Here is an 18,991-nt window from a genome sequence, read left to right as displayed (position 1 = left end):
TTTCTTAGTTATTATGAGAGTATTTTATTGATGTTTTGTGAAACATTAGCCTTGACAATAATTCAGTTGTATACTGTACCATAGCAAAGTTTATTTGGTAAATGTATTGCATGTATGATGGTAAATTAATGTTATGGTGTTAATATTTTACATCACAATGGATGACCTACATTCTTCTGTGATTGTGTGTTTAAAATACATGATGGCATTAGAGTTTGGAGATTTGTTGAGGATGAGTCAAGTTGTTTGACACCGGTTGACCCCAGAGTCTAAGTCTGCTGACCCCTCCGTCAGGAGCTATGACCAGATGAGTCACAGGCCCACACTGCACCACAGAATCCCCAGAAAATAAATGCCTGTGATGTGCCTTCAGCTAGATGAGAAAGATTGTGATCACATTTACAAAGAACAAAAAAGGAAAAATAAAGTCAAATTAAATTAAAGTCATACTTTTTGAGGAGAAAGAAGAATTCTCCACTTGAGGGGTTTGTCAGAGCGCCACTGGTTACGAATTAAGTTGTCCTCCTCATCTGGGGTCAAACTGCAGGCCTCAATCTTGCAGGAGTCTGGGAAATTTCCTGAGGACAAAGTTTTTTTGAATGCCTTATGCTCACCAAAACAGAAATATTTCAATTTAAAATAGCTGTTTCTATTTAAATATATTTCAAAATGTAATTTATTCCTGTGATGGCAAAACTGAATTTTCAGCAGCCATTTATTTCATATTTGATATGATGCCTTAGAATAGCCCACTCATAGCCTCGCACCTGCAATATGCCTTTCTCATCCACCTGAAAACCAGTATATGAGATCAGTGTGGGATCTAACTAATCTCTGTGAAGTTTCCTAAGTGAAATGAAGTGAAGTGACATTCAGCCAAGCACAGTGACCCATACTGCTGTGCTCTGCATTTAACCCATCCGAAATGCACACACACAGAGCAGTGAACACACACACACACACACTGTGAGCACACACCCGGAGCAGTGGGCAGCCATTTATGCTGCGGCGCCCGGGGAGCAGTTGGGGGTTCGATGCCTTGCTCAAGGGCACCTAAGTCATGGTATTGAATGTGGAGAGAGAACTGTACATGCACTCCCCCCACCCACAATTCCTGCCAGCCCGGGACTTGAACTCACAACCTTTCGATTGGGAGTCCGACTCTCTAACCATTAGGCCACGACTTCCCCACTAAAATGACAAGACTACTTTTACCTTTAAAACCTTGGGTCGATCCTGGCGTCTGGCTGTCTCCCTCCCATCACCCATGCTGTCAGCCCTCCCTAGACCTACAGAGAAGTACACATTCAGACAATCACAATGTACGGATCTAGATCTCAAAATCTCTCATGTTATTCCATAATCTTCTCCAAACAGTTATTAAACAGACCATAACTTATTTATAGGGAAGTGGTGTGTAGTATTCTCTCAGGAGATTACTAAAAATGAGAAACAGTCCAGACATTATTAAAGACAGGCCTGATTGAAAGCAGATATTGCTGTCTGTAAAAGTGGTCCGCATTTTGTCAATCCAAAGATTCACTCACCAATCATATTGCGCGGGTGACCGAAGTGGGCATAGCTGAAGCTTACACATACACCTCCATATATATATATATATATATATATATATATATATATATAACCACAATCTTCAAATCAGTATTTTTGTATTATTTCTCCATTTTTTTAGATTCAATTACATGATTAGCAATGTTTCATTAGGTTCTTTCCCTCATTAAAGCTGCTAATTACACTGTCTTCTACCTTTTTTTCTTTCTGTCTGATTATCAAATACTTTTACTAGTTGCATGGAAATCATATACTTCAGCTTTACGTCAAAAGCTACAACTGTTTCAACAATTTGCTGAAAGATTCTTGTAAGCACCTTGGGCAAGCAATCATCTGGTGAGAATAATAAGGAAATAAATCACCACATAAAAAAGTGTAATACATATAGTACCAGTTTTTAGGTGGTATATAAATAAAACATAAATATTTTATTATCATATCATTCATTTGTATTCATTTTACAAAACAAAAAGCTCTCTAAGATGCTGCTCTGCTCCAGCATCTCTCCCTAGGCCATTTTTTTATTATTATGAATGAACACAATCTCTTTTTTTTATTATTATTGCACTGACTGATTCATGTTGTGGAAGGTGAATTACCTGGGTATATGTTGAGGCGGAAATGGGTAACTCTGTGTGGGTACGTAACATTCAGGTAATTGTGGCATGATTCAGAGTACCCCGGGTTCAGCTTTATCATTGGGACGAGCTCCTCCCAGTTGTCTGAGTTAAGCTGTTCAACATTAATTTAGAATGAGTTCCCTCAGAAACACAGACTTGTGATTATGTGCATGAATATCTACTGCACTGGATGATGTTTTACACCTGTGCCACAGCTTCAAACTGGCTCGGGGAAGCTGCCATGCCTGTACAATCTCCTTCAAGAGTGAACGATGGCATCTGATCTGAATTAAATTTGACATTAGCCGTAATGAAGGTAAACCTTATACTTTGATTCTGCAGACTGCAGCCATAGACCCACCAAGACACGTGGCTTGAATGGAGGTGTATGGTGCATAGTTCCCAATGAAGAAGGATGTGTCCACATCAAAGCCATGAATAATTCCTGGAACTCCTAACTGAATGATGCACCAGTCATGACCTTTAACACAAGATGAAAGACACATGCATCTTTCATGAGATCACCGAAATCTGTTGTTAAGTACAGACAGAGCACACTTTGAGATTACAAAACATGCCCTAAAAGCCTGATGAGATGATGAATTGTCTCAGTATTGCAGAACATCTTTTTTTCTCATGCGTTCATTTTACAGATCTCCAGAGACAGGATGGATGAGCAAAGGAAGTAGCCTGCAGCTATTCTGCTCTAATTCATCCAGGCTCAATGGAACTACAGCTCATTAGAGAGAAATGAGAAACACACAGAGCCCTATTTCACAGTTTTACAGTGAACTCACTTTGATTTGCTCAAATGGATTAATACCTGCAATTCTCTTCCTCCTGCTTTCCCAGCCATCCATCAATTTCCCATATTCGGTAAATGCTAAGACTATGAATTCTGGAGGATATCTCTTCAAATAATTTCAGATCATTTTAATTAATACCAAATAATACTAGAAAATACTGAACGCATGAATATTACCAGAGGATAGGCAAATGACTTTACCTTGAAAAGATTTCTAGCAGGGGCAAACCACTCATCTGAGGCAAAAATCACCCTTAATGACAACGTTAGTAGTTTGTTCGTCAATTACAGTACGGAAACGCAATCTATGAATATCAGAATCTATATAATGTGATGAGACATATTTCAAATGCTCAGTTTTTCACCTTTCCTCCAGCCGTTTCGCATGAGGTTGTTGAACTGTAGGAAGTGTGGTTGGCTGCTGGTGTCCTTTTGCACTGGTCGATTTGCCATGTTTATTGTGATTAGATTTTAAATGTTTTTCTAATTTTGAATTTAACTTTCGTTTAATATTACAAGACCCCAAGCAGAAAATTGTAGACAAAATCGCTAGCTCCCGCGTTATATATCGACTAACTGTAATATTTAACTAACATTACCTTCTCCAAAGCAACCACTTAAACTGAGCGTAGTCCACGATCTTGATCAACAACCGTCAGTTTGAATATAGTGAAAGTACGGAGTGGAATCTTAGAACGGGATCGTTGGTTGTTTATAGTAACATAGTTAACGGAAACGTAGCATAGTTTCTATTTAGAATTTCCTAATGCTACTACATTAGTTACAACCATGAACTACATTCTTTTCCCAAACCACGTCAGTGAGTCTCTGGAGTAACAGCCCTCTCTGTTGATAAAACACCCATTCTTTTTTTTTTTTTTTTTCCTCCATGGTAAAGATTTTTCTTAATCAGTTCTGTAAAATAAGCCCATTCATTGCTCTGGTGAGAAAAATGCAATCAAGTAATTTGCTGGGGGGAAAAATACCTTTTTGATTAACCTAAATAACATTTATTTTAACTCTAAAGCTAATACAGGACATTGACCAACATACTATCTTCATATGATTTCCGGCAATTAACATGGTCTTAATATAGTCACAATTTTGGCTGCCAGATGGCCTGGTTTATATCTCATCTTTAACCATTTGTTCTGGGAGTCATGATCAGAGATTAGTTTGAGCACTATAAAAGATAGTTCACTTGTCCTTGTGGGCTCCATAACAGGGTCAAAACATCCACAATGGATCTTCTCTACAGGGCATTTTGTTTTCATAATCTGCTAAACGATAATGCACAAAGCAGGGTAAAAGACTGCTTTGACCCAATACCATTTCAGAACATGTCTTTTGCGGATGAAATACATTAATGAATTCGCACCTTATTCAAATTTGACCACATAAAAAGTCAGAAGTCACTTAATGACTTACATGAAAAATGAAAGGATCACAGACAGGGAACATGACAATAAACAAATTTATTTTGCCATCTGTTCTTTACAGTTGGAACTCTGGGAACTCAAATATCACATCCTTGCCTGTGAGCTTCTTGTAGACACCAGAGAAAGTCTCAACCTGAAACAAAACACAACTTAGCTTGGTTACTTGTATAAATATCCAGTTTATAAAAAATTGACTCAAATTTAAACATGTCTTAAAGCTACATCATACTAATGTATATTATATTATATATTAAAGGTGCTCTAAGTGATGTCACATTTTTTAGGCCAAAACATTTTTTTGTCACATCCAGCAAACATCTCCTCACTATCCGCTAGCTCCTTGTCCCCTGAACACACTGTAAAAAAAAACAGGGTCTCACTAGACACCACAGGCTCCACAAACAACAAGAAAAACAAACTGGGCTCACCCGCACCACAAAACAAAGTGTTCCAGCCAATAACCGACAAGAAAGATTTGGGGGTGGGGTTTGGGGGGTTAGTGCACGGATGAGGAGGAGGGAGGGTCTAGCTAGCCTCCGTTTTGTTTGACAACAATTTGAACGTCAACAAGAAGTTACAACTCCCGGCATCACTTAGAGCACCTTTAAGTTGAAGTAACAAGGGTTAAAACTAACGGAGAATGTTTAAATTGCACACATATCAAATTAGAAATGCCTGATAATTCAGCTAAAGCCCAAAAATAGCAACTCCACTCTGGCAATTAATAATGTGCACCGCATGGTTTACCTCCCCAGTAACGGCCCAAAGGGCTCTGGGAAGATGTAGGAATATACAGGACGCTCTCCACACCAGCCAGAGGCCGGGGACAAGCTTACTATCCAACGTCGTGGAATGGGATTGTACGTCATGGCACCGAAGTGCTGCGCTCCCTTATGCCACACGGACAGAGCCACATGAGAGCCATCTCACAGGATGTCCACGTTGGGTGACTTATTTTATTTTTTAAAAGAGGGTAATACTCACTTTGTGTTCAACATTGTTTTGCTGTGCCTTGTCGAGGTGGACCTTGATGAGCCTGCTGCTGTCCAGTTTCACGCGAATCCTTTTGCCAACAATTTCGCTGGGGAAGACCAGATCCTCAAGGATAGCGTCATGCACATTAGTCAAAGTTCGGCTGAAAGGGAAAACACAGTTTAAATGGATGAACCCTAAACTTCTACACTAAAAAAAAACAAAAACAAAAAAACAAGTTCACATGACCCAAAATTAAGCATCTTAAAACAGTTTTGGTTGTGCCCTGCATGGTTTACCTCCCCAGTAACGGCCCAAAGGGCTCTGGGAAGATGTAGGAATATACAGGACGCTGTCCACACCAGCCAGAGGCCGGGGACAAGCTTGCTATTCAACGTCATGGAACGGGATTGTACGTCATGGCACAAAGTGCTGCGCTCCCTTATGCCACACGGACAGAGCCACATGAGAGCCATCTCACAGGATGTCCACGTTGGTTTGCTATACACTAACATGCTAATCAGCACAACAGTGCTATAATAGGCAAATTCACACTGAAGAAAAAAATATATATATATTAAACCAAGCACTACCAACCCTTACTCCGCAAACACAGCTTCCAAAATGTAACAAGACGACATTTACCTCCTGGGGCGCTTCTGCTTGTTTTTTGTACGGCTTTTCCTTGTGGGTTTAGGCAGGATTCTTCTCTGGAAGACAGGATCAATCAAGGTTAAAATCATTAATTTGGTGGTCAACATGCTAATACTGAAGCAAAAATATATCTTTGTTGCTGAAAACAACATGTACACTGCATGGTTTACCTCCCCAGTAACGGCCCAAAGGGCTCTGGGAAGATGTAGGAATATACAGGACGCTGTCCACACCAGCCAGAGGCCGGGGACAAGCTTACTATCCAACGTCGTGGAATGGGATTGTACGTCATGGCACCGAAGTGCTGCGCTCCCTTATGCCACACGGACAGAGCCACATGAGAGCCATCTCACAGGATGTCCACGTTGGGAAAAATCTAATCACAGCATGACTAAAAATCTAAGTTTAAGGACTTTATGAAATCACTTGAATGTTTCTGAATCCCAGTGCAAACTAGATAGCTACTGTTAGTGCTGACTAAGCAGGTTTAAATCACACGCGCCTTGTAACCACGTCATTATTTGACTCCAGCCCTGCAAAGACCGACACGCCACTCAGCCTTTCATATTCACCTCACTGTGTGCACGGCTTCTGCATCATTAAAATGTGTTCGGTTAATTTGAGTGTCAAGTTGAGACTAATCAAATAACAGGAGGTTATCAACTGGTTCGGATCAGTGTCCAATCATTTGGAGTTAGACAAATATAATACATGCGATCGCCTTCTCAATATTTAGTCATTTTGCATCCGATACAGGATTATGTTCATTCACATTAAAGGGGTCACATGATGCAAATTAATTTTTTCCTTTCTCTTTGGAGTGTAACAAAGCTTTTGGTGAATAAAGATCTGTAAAGTTGCAGAGACTTTAGTCTCAAACCCAAAGAGATATTCTTTATAAAAAAAAAGTAAAAAAAAAATAAATAAAAAAGTTAAGACTCGTTCAGGCCCCCCGAAGATGCCTCGTTTAAACACGCACCCACATCTACGTCAGGATGTGGGAAGATTTGCATAACACCGCCCAAATGTTCACACAAAGAAATAAGGCGTAACTCTTATTCTCGCAGTTGCTGCTAGCGCCATGTCGTGGAGACGCTGTTACGTTGTGTAAGTGAAACTAATGTTGACGTTTGAAAAAAAGAGGACATACAGTCGTGGCCAAAAGTTTTGAGAATTACATAAATATTAGTTTTCAAAAAGTTTGCTGCTAAACTGCTTTTAGATCTTTGTTTCAGTTGTTTCTGTGATGTACTGAAATATAATTACAAGCACTTCATATGTTTCAAAGGCTTTTATCGACAATTAAATGACATTTATGCAAAGAGTCATTATTTGCAGTGTTGGCCCTTCTTATGGCACGGTGCTCCATCTTGCTGGAAAATGCATTGTTCTTCACCAAACTGTTGTTGGATTTTTGGAAGAAGTTGCTGTTGGAGGCTGTTTTGGTACCATTCTTTATTCATGGCTGTGTTTTTGGGCAGAATTGTGAGTGAGCCCACTCCCTTGGATGAGAAGCAACCCCACACATGAATGGTGTCAGGATGCTTTACTGTTGGCATGACACAGGACTGATGGTAGCGCTCACCTTTTCTTCTCCGGACAAGCCTTTTTCCAGATGCCCCAAACAATCGGAAAGGGGCTTCATCGGAGAATATGACTTTGCCCCAGTCCTCAGCAGTCCATCCATTCACTATACTTTCCGCAGAAGATCAATCTGTCCCTGATGTTTTTTTTTGGAGAGAAGTGGCTTCTTTGCTGCACTTCTTGACACCAGGCCATCTTCCAAAAGTCTTGGCCTCACTGTGCGTGCAGATGCGCTCACACCTGCCTGCTGCCATTCCTGAGCAAGCTCTGCACTGGTGGCACTCCAATCCCGCAGCTGAATCCTCTTTAGGAGACGATCCTGGCGCTTGCTGGACTTTCTTGGATGCCCTGAAGCCTTCTTTACAAGAATTGAACCTCTTTCCTTGAAGTTCTTGATGATCCTATAAATTGTTGATTTAGGTGCAATCTTAGTAGCCAAAATATCCTTGCCTGTGAAGCCATTTTTATGCAATGCAATGATGACTGCACGCGTTTCTTTACAGGTCACCATGGTTAACTATGGAAGAACAATGATTTCAAGCATCACCCTCCTTTTAACATGTCAAGTCTGCCATTCTAACCCAATCAGCCTGACATAATGATCTCCAGCCTTGTGCTCGTCAACATTCTCACCTGAGTTAACAAGATGATTACTGAAATTATCTCAGCAGGTCCTTTAATGACAGCAATGAAATGCAGTGGAAAGGTTTTTTTGGGATTAAGTTAATTTTCATGGCAAAGAAGGACTATGCAATTCATCTGATCACTCTTCATAACATTCTGGAGTATATGCAAATTGCTATTATAAAAACTTAAGCGGCAACTTTTCCAATTTCCAATATTTATGTAATTCTCAAAACTTTTGGCCACGACTGTAACTACAAATCAGTGGTTAAGCTGTATTTTCAACACTGTTCCAGTGTCATGAAAAATTTAGCCCCGCCTTATAAATCAGGTCCACTTAGGACCCCGAGTGATCCCACTGGCTCAAAGATCTTTAAATGCAAATTATTTTTAGCACCCGATTACTATTTCTTCAAAATCGCAATCTGATTTATGTTGTTTGAACTGTTTTAATGACCATTAATGTCTTTTAAATAACATTTCACATGCTAGTATATACACCAGATAGTTCAACCCAAATATTCTGATGTGTGCAGCGCATTTTACGGAGGACGAGGACTGTTTCCTGGGTGGGTAGCCTACAATGCAGGTGTCTTTTTCTACAAAGTGGGGCAATGCCAACTTCGCAAAGACAGTCTGGCACTTCTGACTCACAGTCTGTAAGTAGCTATGTTTTCATACATAGGATTTGCCACTGATGATTCAAACATGACTTTTGAGCAGTGTAGAGCATTTGTTGTTTCTCCAATCACAAATGCAGACAAGGATGCAGGAGGATCCTTTGATGAAAAAGCCAATAGACAGTAAATGCTAATTAAATTGCAGATATAGAAGGACATTTTAAAATCCATTTTATTGGACAAATTCATTTTTTATTTTTCTTTGTCTGCAAAATGTGATTGGACCATTTAAATTTTCAAATGCACACCAATTCAGAAACGTCATCCTATTCAGTGCTCTCTAAATATCAGTTAACTTTAATTGTCCAATCCATTGGTCTCTAAATTTAAAAAAAAAAGTGCATACCAGTGAAATATGATTAGACTTATAAAAAAAATAGATCTAGACAGCATTTGATTGGACAATCTAAATTTTGAAATTGTGCATACCTGGAATTCGTGCATGAATGAAAGTGTAAGAACATACACAAAGTAACCTTAAGGCCTTAAAGAAAACAGACATGGACTAAAAGGTAACAATTTAAAAGAAAAAAAAAAAAGATTTGTGAGGTCTTTAAAAATACCACTCTAAGGGATAACAAAAAAAGGTTTAAAACACTAAAGTTTTATCAGCATCAAAAAAAAAAAAAAAAGCAACAGCTTAGAAACACGTGATCAGAAAGGACAAGTCTTACCTGTGCGATGAACACCACGTGCTTGCCGCTGAATTTCTTCTCCAGCTCACGCACAAGCCTCACCTGGATCTTCTGGAAGGACTTCAGCTGAGGCACAGGCACAAAGATGATGATGGCTTTCCTGCTACCACCAACCTCGATTTCCTTAGGGATAGAAAGACAATCAATAGCATGAAATTACAAGCGCATAAATATATTACTTAGCACTCAGCAAGGTCCAGTACAGTTAAGGGCATGTGCACTGCATGGTTTACCTCCCCAGTAACGGCCCAAAGGGCTCTGGGAAGATGTAGGAATATACAGGACGCTGTCCACACCAGCCAGAGGCCGGGGACAAGCTTGCTATCCAACGTCGTGGAACGGGATTGTACGTCATGGCACCGAAGTGCTGCGCTCCCTTATGCCACACGGACAGAGCCACATGAGAGCCATCTCACAGGATGTCCACGTTGGTTGTGTCAATCAGTACAAACAGCTACTTATCTTCATGCTGTTAAAATTTAATTAATGTAACTGCACTCATCCAAAATGACTGAACCAACAGGGATTTTACCTTAGCAGCAGTGATGTGAAGCTCCCTCAGCTGAGCCTTCAAATCAGAGTTCATCTCCAGCTCAAGAAGAGCCTGCATCAAACAGACAACCGCTTATCATTTGAGGCTACAGATGCACGATCACATTTCAAAGAGATATGATATACTCTACCTGGGAAATGCCAGACTCAAACTCGTCTGGCTTTTCGCCATTCGGTTTCACTATTTTCGCGCTGGTACTGAACATGGCCTGTGTCTGAAAGACACAAACAAGCTTATTAGAATAACACCATACAGTTGAAAAAGCCCACTCAAAAGGGAGAAGTGTCTAATTTATTAACTCCCATGTTGCTCCAAGCTTAAACGTACATCCTCGTTATACATAAAATAATGATGGAAACTGACAACTATGAAAGTTAATGTAAAGTCATCACGCCGTAACATCTTTCGTGGTCTACAGAAATCACTAAGGTTTAGAACATGAGGGTGAGTAAATAAAGACCATTTAATTGTGAACTATCCTTCAAAGATGACGCATTCTGCAACGTCTGCTTATGCGAACAAGGTGACATTAAACATTAGAATCCATAATAACAGTTTCAGAGATATTTTATTATATAACTCGGGATTTATTTAAAGTCTCAATGACTTACTTTATTATCCTAACTTAAGCTGTTCTCGGGAATTCACCAGCTAGTTAAGCATACTAGTGCGGCTAACTCCAAAGCATGTTCTTAGCATACCGCTAGCATTGACTATTTAGTACAGAACGACTACATTTACATTAGACTTAATTCTACCGCAAATACAGGTCGTCGACATGTATTTTACTTAATATAGGCATTTTAGACTATCTTAGAGCAGCACATGTGCCCCAGTAATACTGTAGTACCGACGCGTCTGCTAGCACACCATAAATATACAAATTCCCAATTTTAAAATAACCATCCATTGTGTAATACACTCGCATCTAACGCATCACTGTCTACACATCACATGCAGCTCGTACGTGGAGCCAAATATGATTTATTTTAGACATTTTAACTTAATTTCTATTTAGCGGGGTAAATTCGTTACTCTCACCTCTTTCAACGACGGCCTGGGAAAAGGCCGTATTCTCGCGAGAGGCCGGTAAATGCGCGTTGGTGTGTTGCATGATGGGAAATGTAATCTCCATTCCGGACGCAGAGGGCGCCGTACGCTCGTTCGTACTAATGTTGTGTTCGTTTTAGTTTTCTGGGCAGTCATTAAGTCATAAGTTCGTTTGGCTTTTTTCTGAAAATACTGACTTGCTATCTATGAAGAAGTTTAAAAATCATATTAAGATGTTTTACCAGTTGTAGTGTGATAGAACAATTTATATTTACAAAAAAAGGGCACAAATACCAACATTATTGTTTTGGGGAATCATTGAAAAGCTCCCCTATGAAGCTCTTGTATTTTTTTCCATTTCCATCTCTCCAATCCTATTTTGCTCACAGATGACTGGGGATGAGTTTTGATACTGCTTTGTTGCAGTTTGCTGATTTTTGTAAAATAACTTATGTTTTTGCTTTGCAGATAAAAGGGTCGTTTCAGTTTAATATGTCGCAGGCTCAGTTTTTGGTAATAAATAACTGATAACAAATCATATTGATGATAATAAATTATCTCTTGGGCGAGATGCCAAAAAAGGAATTCATAGGCTCAAGTTAAGGATGAGCATAAAGTAACATTCGGACAATCATCCAGTTAAAATGGTGTTGAAGGACTGATGTTGGGAATATGAATATAAAAAGTTATCAAGTTTTGGATGGAAGGCCAAGGAAGAACCACAGAAAATGGGTTTAAGTGAAATACATATTGCCCCTATTGTGGCTAGGTCAGCAATTCCTCCTTGGCTTTTCCCAATGCCTTTGATTGATATACAATTGCATAAAGAAAAACATAACAATGAAACAAGTGTATTAGAAAAGTTAAGTTGTACAGAAATATATAGATCTTACATTTTAAGTCAAGTCAAGTCACTTTTATTGTCAAAAAGCTATCCCTCAGTTGGCTAGTGCGGGGTAGGATGCTTACAGTGACGTCTTCCTGAGGGCAGCAGAGGGAGAGCAGTCTGTGGGACGGGTGGCTGGAGTCCAAATATACACTGATAGTTCGAAGGATCCAGACTCTGGGAAAACAGCTGTAGCAGCATATATCCCCCTGATCAAAATTAAAATGTCAAAAATAACCTCAGATCATATTTCTGTATTTACTGCAAAACTAATATCAATCTTACTAGCACTTCAGGGGATAGAAGAAATACAACCAACAAAGGCAGTGATATGCACATATTCTCTTTCAGTTTGTCAAGTGGAAAATGAAGTAATCCAAAGTCTTTTCATAACAAGACAGTATGGACTTCTGGTAAATTTTGTGTGGGTACCATTAACATAAGGGTGTGAAAGGAAATGAGGACGCTGATCATCTGGCTAAACAGGCATTAAATCATTCACAAATAGACATTGAAGTGGCATTAAGTAAAACAGAACTAAAAGCAATAATAGTGAAAGAAATATAGGGAATATGGCAGAATGAATGGAAAGAAGGAACAAAAGGTAGACATTTACACTGTATACAAGAAAAAGTTGGTTCAGAGAGAAGAAGATTTTGAAATAGGAAAGGACTTTTTAATAGCAAGAATGTGTATTGGTCATTGTTTATTAAATCAGTGCTTAGGAAAACATGAAAATGAAAATTGTGACAAATGTGGGTTAACAGTAACTGTGGAACATGTAGGCTACTTATAAAATGTGAGGCTTATGAAAGAGAACGTTTCTGAAAATAAATTTTCTGCCACTCCAGGTTTTAGTGATGGACCTAAACAATCAAGAATATATCGCAAATTAGTTATTTATTTAAAGGAAACATGAATGATTAATAGGATTTAGGATACTGGTTTATCTCTCTTGTTGTAGATTTTGTTTGAAATTGAAAAATTGAAACAATTTTAACAAGTAGCTCTCGTTTCAAAACTTAAATTTCATTGTGCGCTTCACACGCCTTTCCAGTAGGTGGCGGGAATCCACATTTTAAGTTGATTTGTCAATCGCCTTTAAATCCTAAAAGAAGAAGAAGATTAGAACAACATCGCGATTGGTCAGCTGACCGGTAACGTAGGTGCTACAGAGGTTTTGCAAACGACAGACAAAATCACTGAAATCATAAATATTGTGTGAAAGATTTCGTCTTTGTCAGGTTGTTGTTTATGGTCACTGTCTTTTAAAAATGCCACCACTAAAGGATATTGCCGTGTTTAACGTTACTCTGCTCTAAGCAGAGACTATGTTGAGACTGCCTGGGTTTTTCAATGTTGTACGCAGGGCTCTCTGTGACGCCGCGGAAGATATGGGCAAGAAAGGAAACTTTTTCTACGCTGTGAGGAAAGGATTAAAACCAGGAGTATATCAAACATGGTGAGCAACTATATGATACCTATTTTGTGTAATTGTAAGCACATTTCGCATTGCATTGCTTAACTACGTTTTATTTCTTCACTAAAGGGAGGAATGTAAACATCAGGTGGATAAGTTTCCCTCGGCGGTTTTTAAGAAGTTCGCTTCTGAACAGGATGCTTGGGCTTTTGTGAGGTCAGCACAAAGCCAGTCAGCAGCACCATCTTTTGGGGGAGCAAAAGGTAATATGAAAGGTGTTCGTTTTAAGATGGCAGACACCCCTTATAAAGATCTGCCATTATGCATCGTCAAGTTTTCAGGTGTATAAGGGACAGTGTACAAGACAGGGTTAAGATGTGTCATCCTCTGTATTAGCAAATGAGTACATTATTTTTGTCATGTGACCATAAATTGAGAGAGAAAGGCAAGCAGCTGTAGAAGATGTACTCTGTGACTGAGTGATTTTAATACTAAAATTGTTTTTTGCATGTCAGTGTTCTTCATTTCAAGTAAATGTTGTATTTTATGTTCCAGCAATATTTTTTCTATATCTATAATGTAAACCAACATGTTTGTTATACACACTGGCAGCACCATGCAAATTATTTGACAAATGTTGACTAAGTAATGACAGTTATGTATTGTTAAATGAAGCATTGTTTGCATTGTCACTAAATGCAAGAAATACTATTACAAAATGTTGAATTTTGTTGAGTTATTCTAAAAATTAAATTTACTGTTTTATGGAAAGATTGGGGGTTCTAAATGTATGTTTATTTCTCACGTATGTTCTTTTATTTTTTATTCTTTTACTTTGTTTTTACCCTTAATGTGCAGCACGCTTTGTCACTGAATCATATTTATATGACTTTTGTTACAGAATTGTATTTATTTATTTGCCTAAAAGACAACTTAAGTAAAAAGTGTCACAGCTTACCCCACTTGTTCCTATCTTATCTCCTATTACTGGTTACCTTTTTTACCTTTTTGCTTTCACTAGTTTTATTAAACGGCCCTGGCTCTAATTAATGCATTATTCTTTGTGGTCCCTTAATAAATATGTTATAAAATCATAAATGATCTTAATTAAAATAGAATTGATGAAACGTTGTTTAAAATGATTTTAGGTGGATTGTAGCTTGTCACATAGCAGGAATTGTTCCCAAAATACCCAAATTATTGTGTATCCAAGTACTGATAGGCTGCTAAAACATACTGTAATTCAAGTGATTAACATTGACATTTGTTTCCATTTAAAGGATGTGACTATGATGTCCTGCCTTCTAGAAATGTGCCTGATTCCTCAATGGCTGTTCCCCTTGGAAGTAAAAGGACCCATGAGGTCTCTGATGATGAGGGGCCATCCTATCCAAAACGAGTGAAACTCATTGAGGTCCCACAACCAAAGACAGCTGCAGCCAGTAGTGATGGATTTACATATATGGGTAACTGTTGTGTACTATAATCTTACTTAGTCTTAGATAACTGAGATATATATATATATAGGGGGAAGTCGTGGCCTAATGGTTAGAGAGTCGGACTCCCAATCGAAAGGTTGTGAGTTCGAGTCCCGGGCCGGCAGGAATTGTGGGTGGGGGGAGTGCATGTACAGTTCTCTCTCCACCTTCAATACCATGACTTAGGTGCCCTTGAGCAAGGCATCGAACCCCCAACTGCTCCCCGGGCGCCGCAGCATAAATGGCTGCCCACTGCTCCGGGTGTGTGCTCACAGTGTGTGTGTGTGTGTGTGTTCACTGCTCTGTGTGTGTGCATTTCGGATGGGTTAAATGCAGAGCACAAATTCTGAGTATGGGTCACCATACTTGGCTGAATGTCATGTCACTTTTCACTTTTCATATATATATATATTTATATTTATTATTATTATTATTATTATAGGTTTTACTGACTATCTATTAAGTACCACAGTAAAATGTTTTACTCTGTGCACTTTTTACAGGTGATGCTGTAGTAGTATACACTGATGGCTGTTGCACAGCAAATGGGAAAAAAGGAGCACGTGCAGGAATTGGTGTATATTGGGGTCGTGATCATCCACTGTAAGTCATCTGTGATTAATAGCATTCTGGAAAAAAAACCTGGTACTTCAGAAAACAGAAACTGCCAACATTGTCACTGTTTTTGTGTCAGTTGTAGTAAAAGTAATTGTTTATTATTTTTTTTTATTGTTTCCTCAGTAATGTGGCTGAGAGGCTTCCAGGAAGACAGACCAACCAAAGAGCAGAATTGCAGGTAAGAACAGTGAGGTGCTTACAAGCAGTGTTCTTTCTCATACCCTTATATCAATAACTGTATCATTAAACTTGTCATCACAGGCTGCTTGCAAGGCACTCGAGCAAGCCAGAGAAAATAATTTAAAAAAAGTTGTGATATACACGGACAGCAAGTTCACCATTAATGGTATGCGCTTTCTGCTTTTCTGATCAAATACTTGTGAAAATGTCTGGTCATAAAACTGTGTAGTACTTATTTTTTATTGTTATTAATAGATATTTTAAAAATATATATGCATAGCGCACACACACACTTCTTTCTGTATGTAAGTCGCATCAGTCCAGAATACGTCAAGATGAGGAAACAAAAACATATATAAGTCGCATTTATTTAGAACCAAGAACCAAGAGAAAACATTACCGTCTACAGCCGCGAGAGGGCGCTCTATGCTGCGCAGTGTAGGCTACAGGAGCAATGAGCAGCATATAGCGCCCTCTGGTGGCTGTAGATGGTAATGTTTTCTCTTGGTTCATTTCTCTCGGTTCATGTCAAATTAATTTGATAAATAAGTCGCACCTGACTATAAGTCGCAGGACCAGCCAAACTATGAAAAAAAGTGCGACTTATAGTCCGAAAAAACGGTTAATTTATATTATTTATTTATTTTTTTGCTTTCTAAAGGCATTACAAGTTGGGTAAAGACTTGGAAGTCTAATGGCTGGAGGCTTAAAGGTGGCGGGGTCATAGTCAACAAGGAAGACTTTCAAAAGCTGGATAACCTAAATGCAGAGCTTGAGGTCGTATGGGTATGTTTTCTGTATTAACACAGTGATGTACTATAGGGCAACTGCTATTCAATTTGTTTGTTTCAAGCATGTTGTCCCAACCTTTGTGTATAAACATTCTTTTGGAATGTAAATGTGCAGCTGTAGACATTTCCAATCTTATCATTTTTGATAAACACACAGATAGATGTCTTGCATAGCAGCATAATTTTCTCTGATGCTGGTGATTAAGGATGGCAAGTAAGATCAGAGCAGCTGATCTATTAAGAATTCTGTGATTTATAGCCATTATATTGTCTGCAAGTTCACTATCCTTCTGAATGTAGGATATTAACTATACTGTATATATCTCTTGGTCAAAATTAGGTCTTGTTGTAAACTGTTATTGCCTGGCTAACTTGGCACTCTACATTCAAACATGACATGCAGTGTGAGAAACTTATAAATTCAGTTGCTAAATCTGTATCCAATATATTAAAACTAATATTCATATATTGAAGACTATGCCAGAACTTTTGAGATATGCCTTAAGGCTACAATACATGTTATTTATTTTAACCAAATTTTATATTTACATTAAAAAATATTTTTATTTTTTTAAAGGAATTGTGTTTGTAGCATCTTTTTGCTGTGGTGCAATCTTTTTTAGGACCACATCTCCATGTCAGAACCCTTCTGCTTACTTTCAGTTGTTCTCATGCATGCTTGGCATTATGCAATGAGTGATGAAACCAATGTCTGGCATGGCCAGAGAAATGACTGCAAATGGAACAATTTACTATCCATTATTCTTTATTTCTAGATGCACATTCCAGGTCATGCTGGCTATACAGGCAATGAGGAAGCAGACAGACTGTCCAGGGAGGGAGCGGCAATGCCCCCATGTTAGCCCTCCCTTATCACGTTCATTTTATAATAATCCATTGTTTTAGGTACCTAGGACGAGGTTGTAGTTTGTTTATCCTCAATGGCTAATGCACTTATTTTGATTTTGTAGTGCTAGTGTTGTAATGCTGCAAACACCACTTGAAACAAGTTTTCTTCTTTCTGAAGAGCAATTTTATCCAAAATGTTTGTTTTTGATTGTTCTGTCAATTAAACTGTCATATATATTGTTCATGATTCCTGGTACTTATTTTTCCATCTCTCTGAAATATAAGCACTTGGAACATTTTTTTGGGTGACAAAAATAATTGTAGTGAGTGTACCAGTGTTAAGTCTCCAACCTGGCTAATTTTCCGCCACCGTAATGTATTATTGATTCTTTATCTCTGAAAGAGGTTTTCACTTAAGAAATGGTCATGGCTCTGAAATGCTTCGATATGAACAGCAGATGTCACTGCAGTTCATGCCAAATAACTGTTATTATCTTTACAAAAATCTAGCTTTGCTCTTAGTTATTACTGAGTCTTTCCCATCTCCCCCTGCATTATTTTAACTAAATGATGGGATTATTCTAATTTTGTTAAAAAAAAAAAAAAAAAAACTTCATAGCAGAGTAGAACTTCATCCAACTCCATCAAATTTGCTCAATATCTGTGACTACTACTTTTTTCAGTTTAACAGTTATTTATATTTATTTTAGATTAACTATCTTTTTACTATTGAATAGTGAGAGCATTTGCCTGTTGTTCATGATCAGTGCTCCAGAAATTTTCTAAGTGCTGTCGTTTATCTCGAGCTATATGACGGTCCTGTCCGATTCTTTGCTTTGAGCCTGTCTCTAGACAGAAGCCTTGAACGTTGTCTTAAATCCAGATAAGCTGCACAACAGGCTGAGGAAGAGTGAAGGCATCTTAACTTTCATGAAATAAACAGAGGTGAGAATCTCAACCCCGGGGCCTCAGTGTAGTCCCTCCTGACCTTCACTTGCAAAGCTCAGCTCCTCTGAATTCCTGCTGAGATCCAAGACCTTCAGAGCAGGATGTGCGGTCAACAGTTATAGGTCAGGAGACTCCGCTCGTCCTTGCCTTGTGAAAACAGAGGATTTATTGCTTGTAACCTTTCACAGCTTCAGGTTTCTTGAGTCTACCTTGTATGGCAGATGGTAAGATGTATACTAAAAGTCTCTTTACGTCTTATTGTGGGATCTGAAGATGAAAACTATTCTCAAGCTAATGGGGAATGTAGATTAGCTCATTTTGTAATAATTATGGAAGTTAGCTGTTCCAACTGGTAAGGTTTTGAACTCATCTAAAGGCTATTTGATAATCAAACACGGTGATAATTTGTTGGAGATTAAGGGAAGGAGGAGGCACACCAAAAACACCCCATCATTACAGCACATCTGGTCTCTGCTCTCTTCAGAAACCATGTCACAGCTGAACCGGGCCTTCAAATCTGGAAGAAAGTGCAGGGGAATTTCCACTAATGAATCCAACAATCACACGATGAGG

The 18,991-nt window shown here is 38.6% G+C and overlaps 2 protein-coding genes, 4 non-coding genes and 1 pseudogene across 7 annotated transcripts; 1 reads left to right on the top strand and 6 right to left on the bottom strand.

Annotated features, from left to right (window-relative positions):
- Positions 1-208: 208 nt before the first annotated feature.
- Positions 209-3,450, bottom strand: LOC132092840 (allantoicase-like; annotated as a pseudogene).
- A 1,007-nt stretch (positions 3,451-4,457) lies between these two features.
- On the bottom strand, positions 4,458-11,304 carry LOC132092381 (small ribosomal subunit protein eS7). Its single transcript, XM_059498602.1, has 7 exons — positions 11,240-11,304; positions 10,329-10,412; positions 10,178-10,249; positions 9,625-9,768; positions 6,054-6,118; positions 5,421-5,571; positions 4,458-4,569 (listed from the first exon to the last, which is right to left on the bottom strand). The coding sequence occupies exons 2-7, from the start codon at positions 10,401-10,403 to the stop codon at positions 4,492-4,494; spliced, it is 585 nt and encodes a 194-aa protein (XP_059354585.1). The 5' UTR covers positions 10,404-10,412; positions 11,240-11,304; the 3' UTR covers positions 4,458-4,491.
- Positions 5,162-5,382, bottom strand: LOC132092958 (small nucleolar RNA SNORA73 family). The gene has a single exon (XR_009422334.1). It is a non-coding gene; the product is annotated as a small nucleolar RNA SNORA73 family (small nucleolar RNA).
- LOC132092955 (small nucleolar RNA SNORA73 family) lies at positions 5,686-5,905 on the bottom strand. The gene has a single exon (XR_009422331.1). It is a non-coding gene; the product is annotated as a small nucleolar RNA SNORA73 family (small nucleolar RNA).
- Positions 6,211-6,431, bottom strand: LOC132092956 (small nucleolar RNA SNORA73 family). The gene has a single exon (XR_009422332.1). It is a non-coding gene; the product is annotated as a small nucleolar RNA SNORA73 family (small nucleolar RNA).
- LOC132092957 (small nucleolar RNA SNORA73 family) lies at positions 9,857-10,077 on the bottom strand. Its single transcript, XR_009422333.1, has one exon. It is a non-coding gene; the product is annotated as a small nucleolar RNA SNORA73 family (small nucleolar RNA).
- A 1,927-nt stretch (positions 11,305-13,231) lies between the features above and the next one.
- Positions 13,232-17,710, top strand: LOC132092380 (ribonuclease H1-like). 2 transcript variants are annotated; one of them, XM_059498601.1, is made up of 9 exons: positions 13,232-13,378; positions 13,504-13,596; positions 13,684-13,817; positions 14,835-15,020; positions 15,536-15,635; positions 15,774-15,828; positions 15,912-15,996; positions 16,492-16,616; positions 17,398-17,710. In XM_059498601.1, the coding sequence occupies exons 2-9, from the start codon at positions 13,529-13,531 to the stop codon at positions 17,482-17,484; spliced, it is 840 nt and encodes a 279-aa protein (XP_059354584.1). In that variant the 5' UTR covers positions 13,232-13,378; positions 13,504-13,528; the 3' UTR covers positions 17,485-17,710. The 2 variants fall into 2 exon arrangements, with proteins under 2 accessions (XP_059354584.1, XP_059354583.1); XM_059498600.1 differs by having other exon boundaries at positions 13,271-13,596.
- Positions 17,711-18,991: the final 1,281 nt, after the last annotated feature.

This window comes from Carassius carassius, chromosome 18 (genome assembly GCF_963082965.1).
Source record: "Carassius carassius chromosome 18, fCarCar2.1, whole genome shotgun sequence".
In the NCBI taxonomy this organism is placed as follows: domain Eukaryota; kingdom Metazoa; phylum Chordata; class Actinopteri; order Cypriniformes; family Cyprinidae; genus Carassius; species Carassius carassius.
Note: the sequence above shows the minus strand (reverse complement) of the source record. Positions and strands in the feature narration are given on the sequence as shown.

What these genes read in the sequence shown, in the direction of transcription:
- LOC132092381 (XM_059498602.1), bottom strand. Translation starts at nt 10,403, where the DNA reads ATGTTCAGTACCAGCGCGAAAATAGTGAAACCGAATGGCGAAAAGCCA. An exon ending in TTCACATCACTGCTGCTAAG is followed by an intron (nt 9,769 to 10,177) that starts GTAAAATCCCTG and finishes TCTATCCCTAAG; the next exon opens with GAAATCGAGGTTGGTGGTAG. An exon ending in AAAACAATGTTGAACACAAA is followed by an intron (nt 4,570 to 5,420) that starts GTGAGTATTACC and finishes GTTTTGTTTCAG; the next exon opens with GTTGAGACTTTCTCTGGTGT.
- LOC132092380 (XM_059498600.1), top strand. Translation starts at nt 13,466, where the DNA reads ATGTTGAGACTGCCTGGGTTTTTCAATGTTGTACGCAGGGCTCTCTGT. An exon ending in TGATGGATTTACATATATGG is followed by an intron (nt 15,021 to 15,535) that starts GTAACTGTTGTG and finishes CACTTTTTACAG; the next exon opens with GTGATGCTGTAGTAGTATAC. An exon ending in CAGCAAGTTCACCATTAATG is followed by an intron (nt 15,997 to 16,491) that starts GTATGCGCTTTC and finishes TGCTTTCTAAAG; the next exon opens with GCATTACAAGTTGGGTAAAG.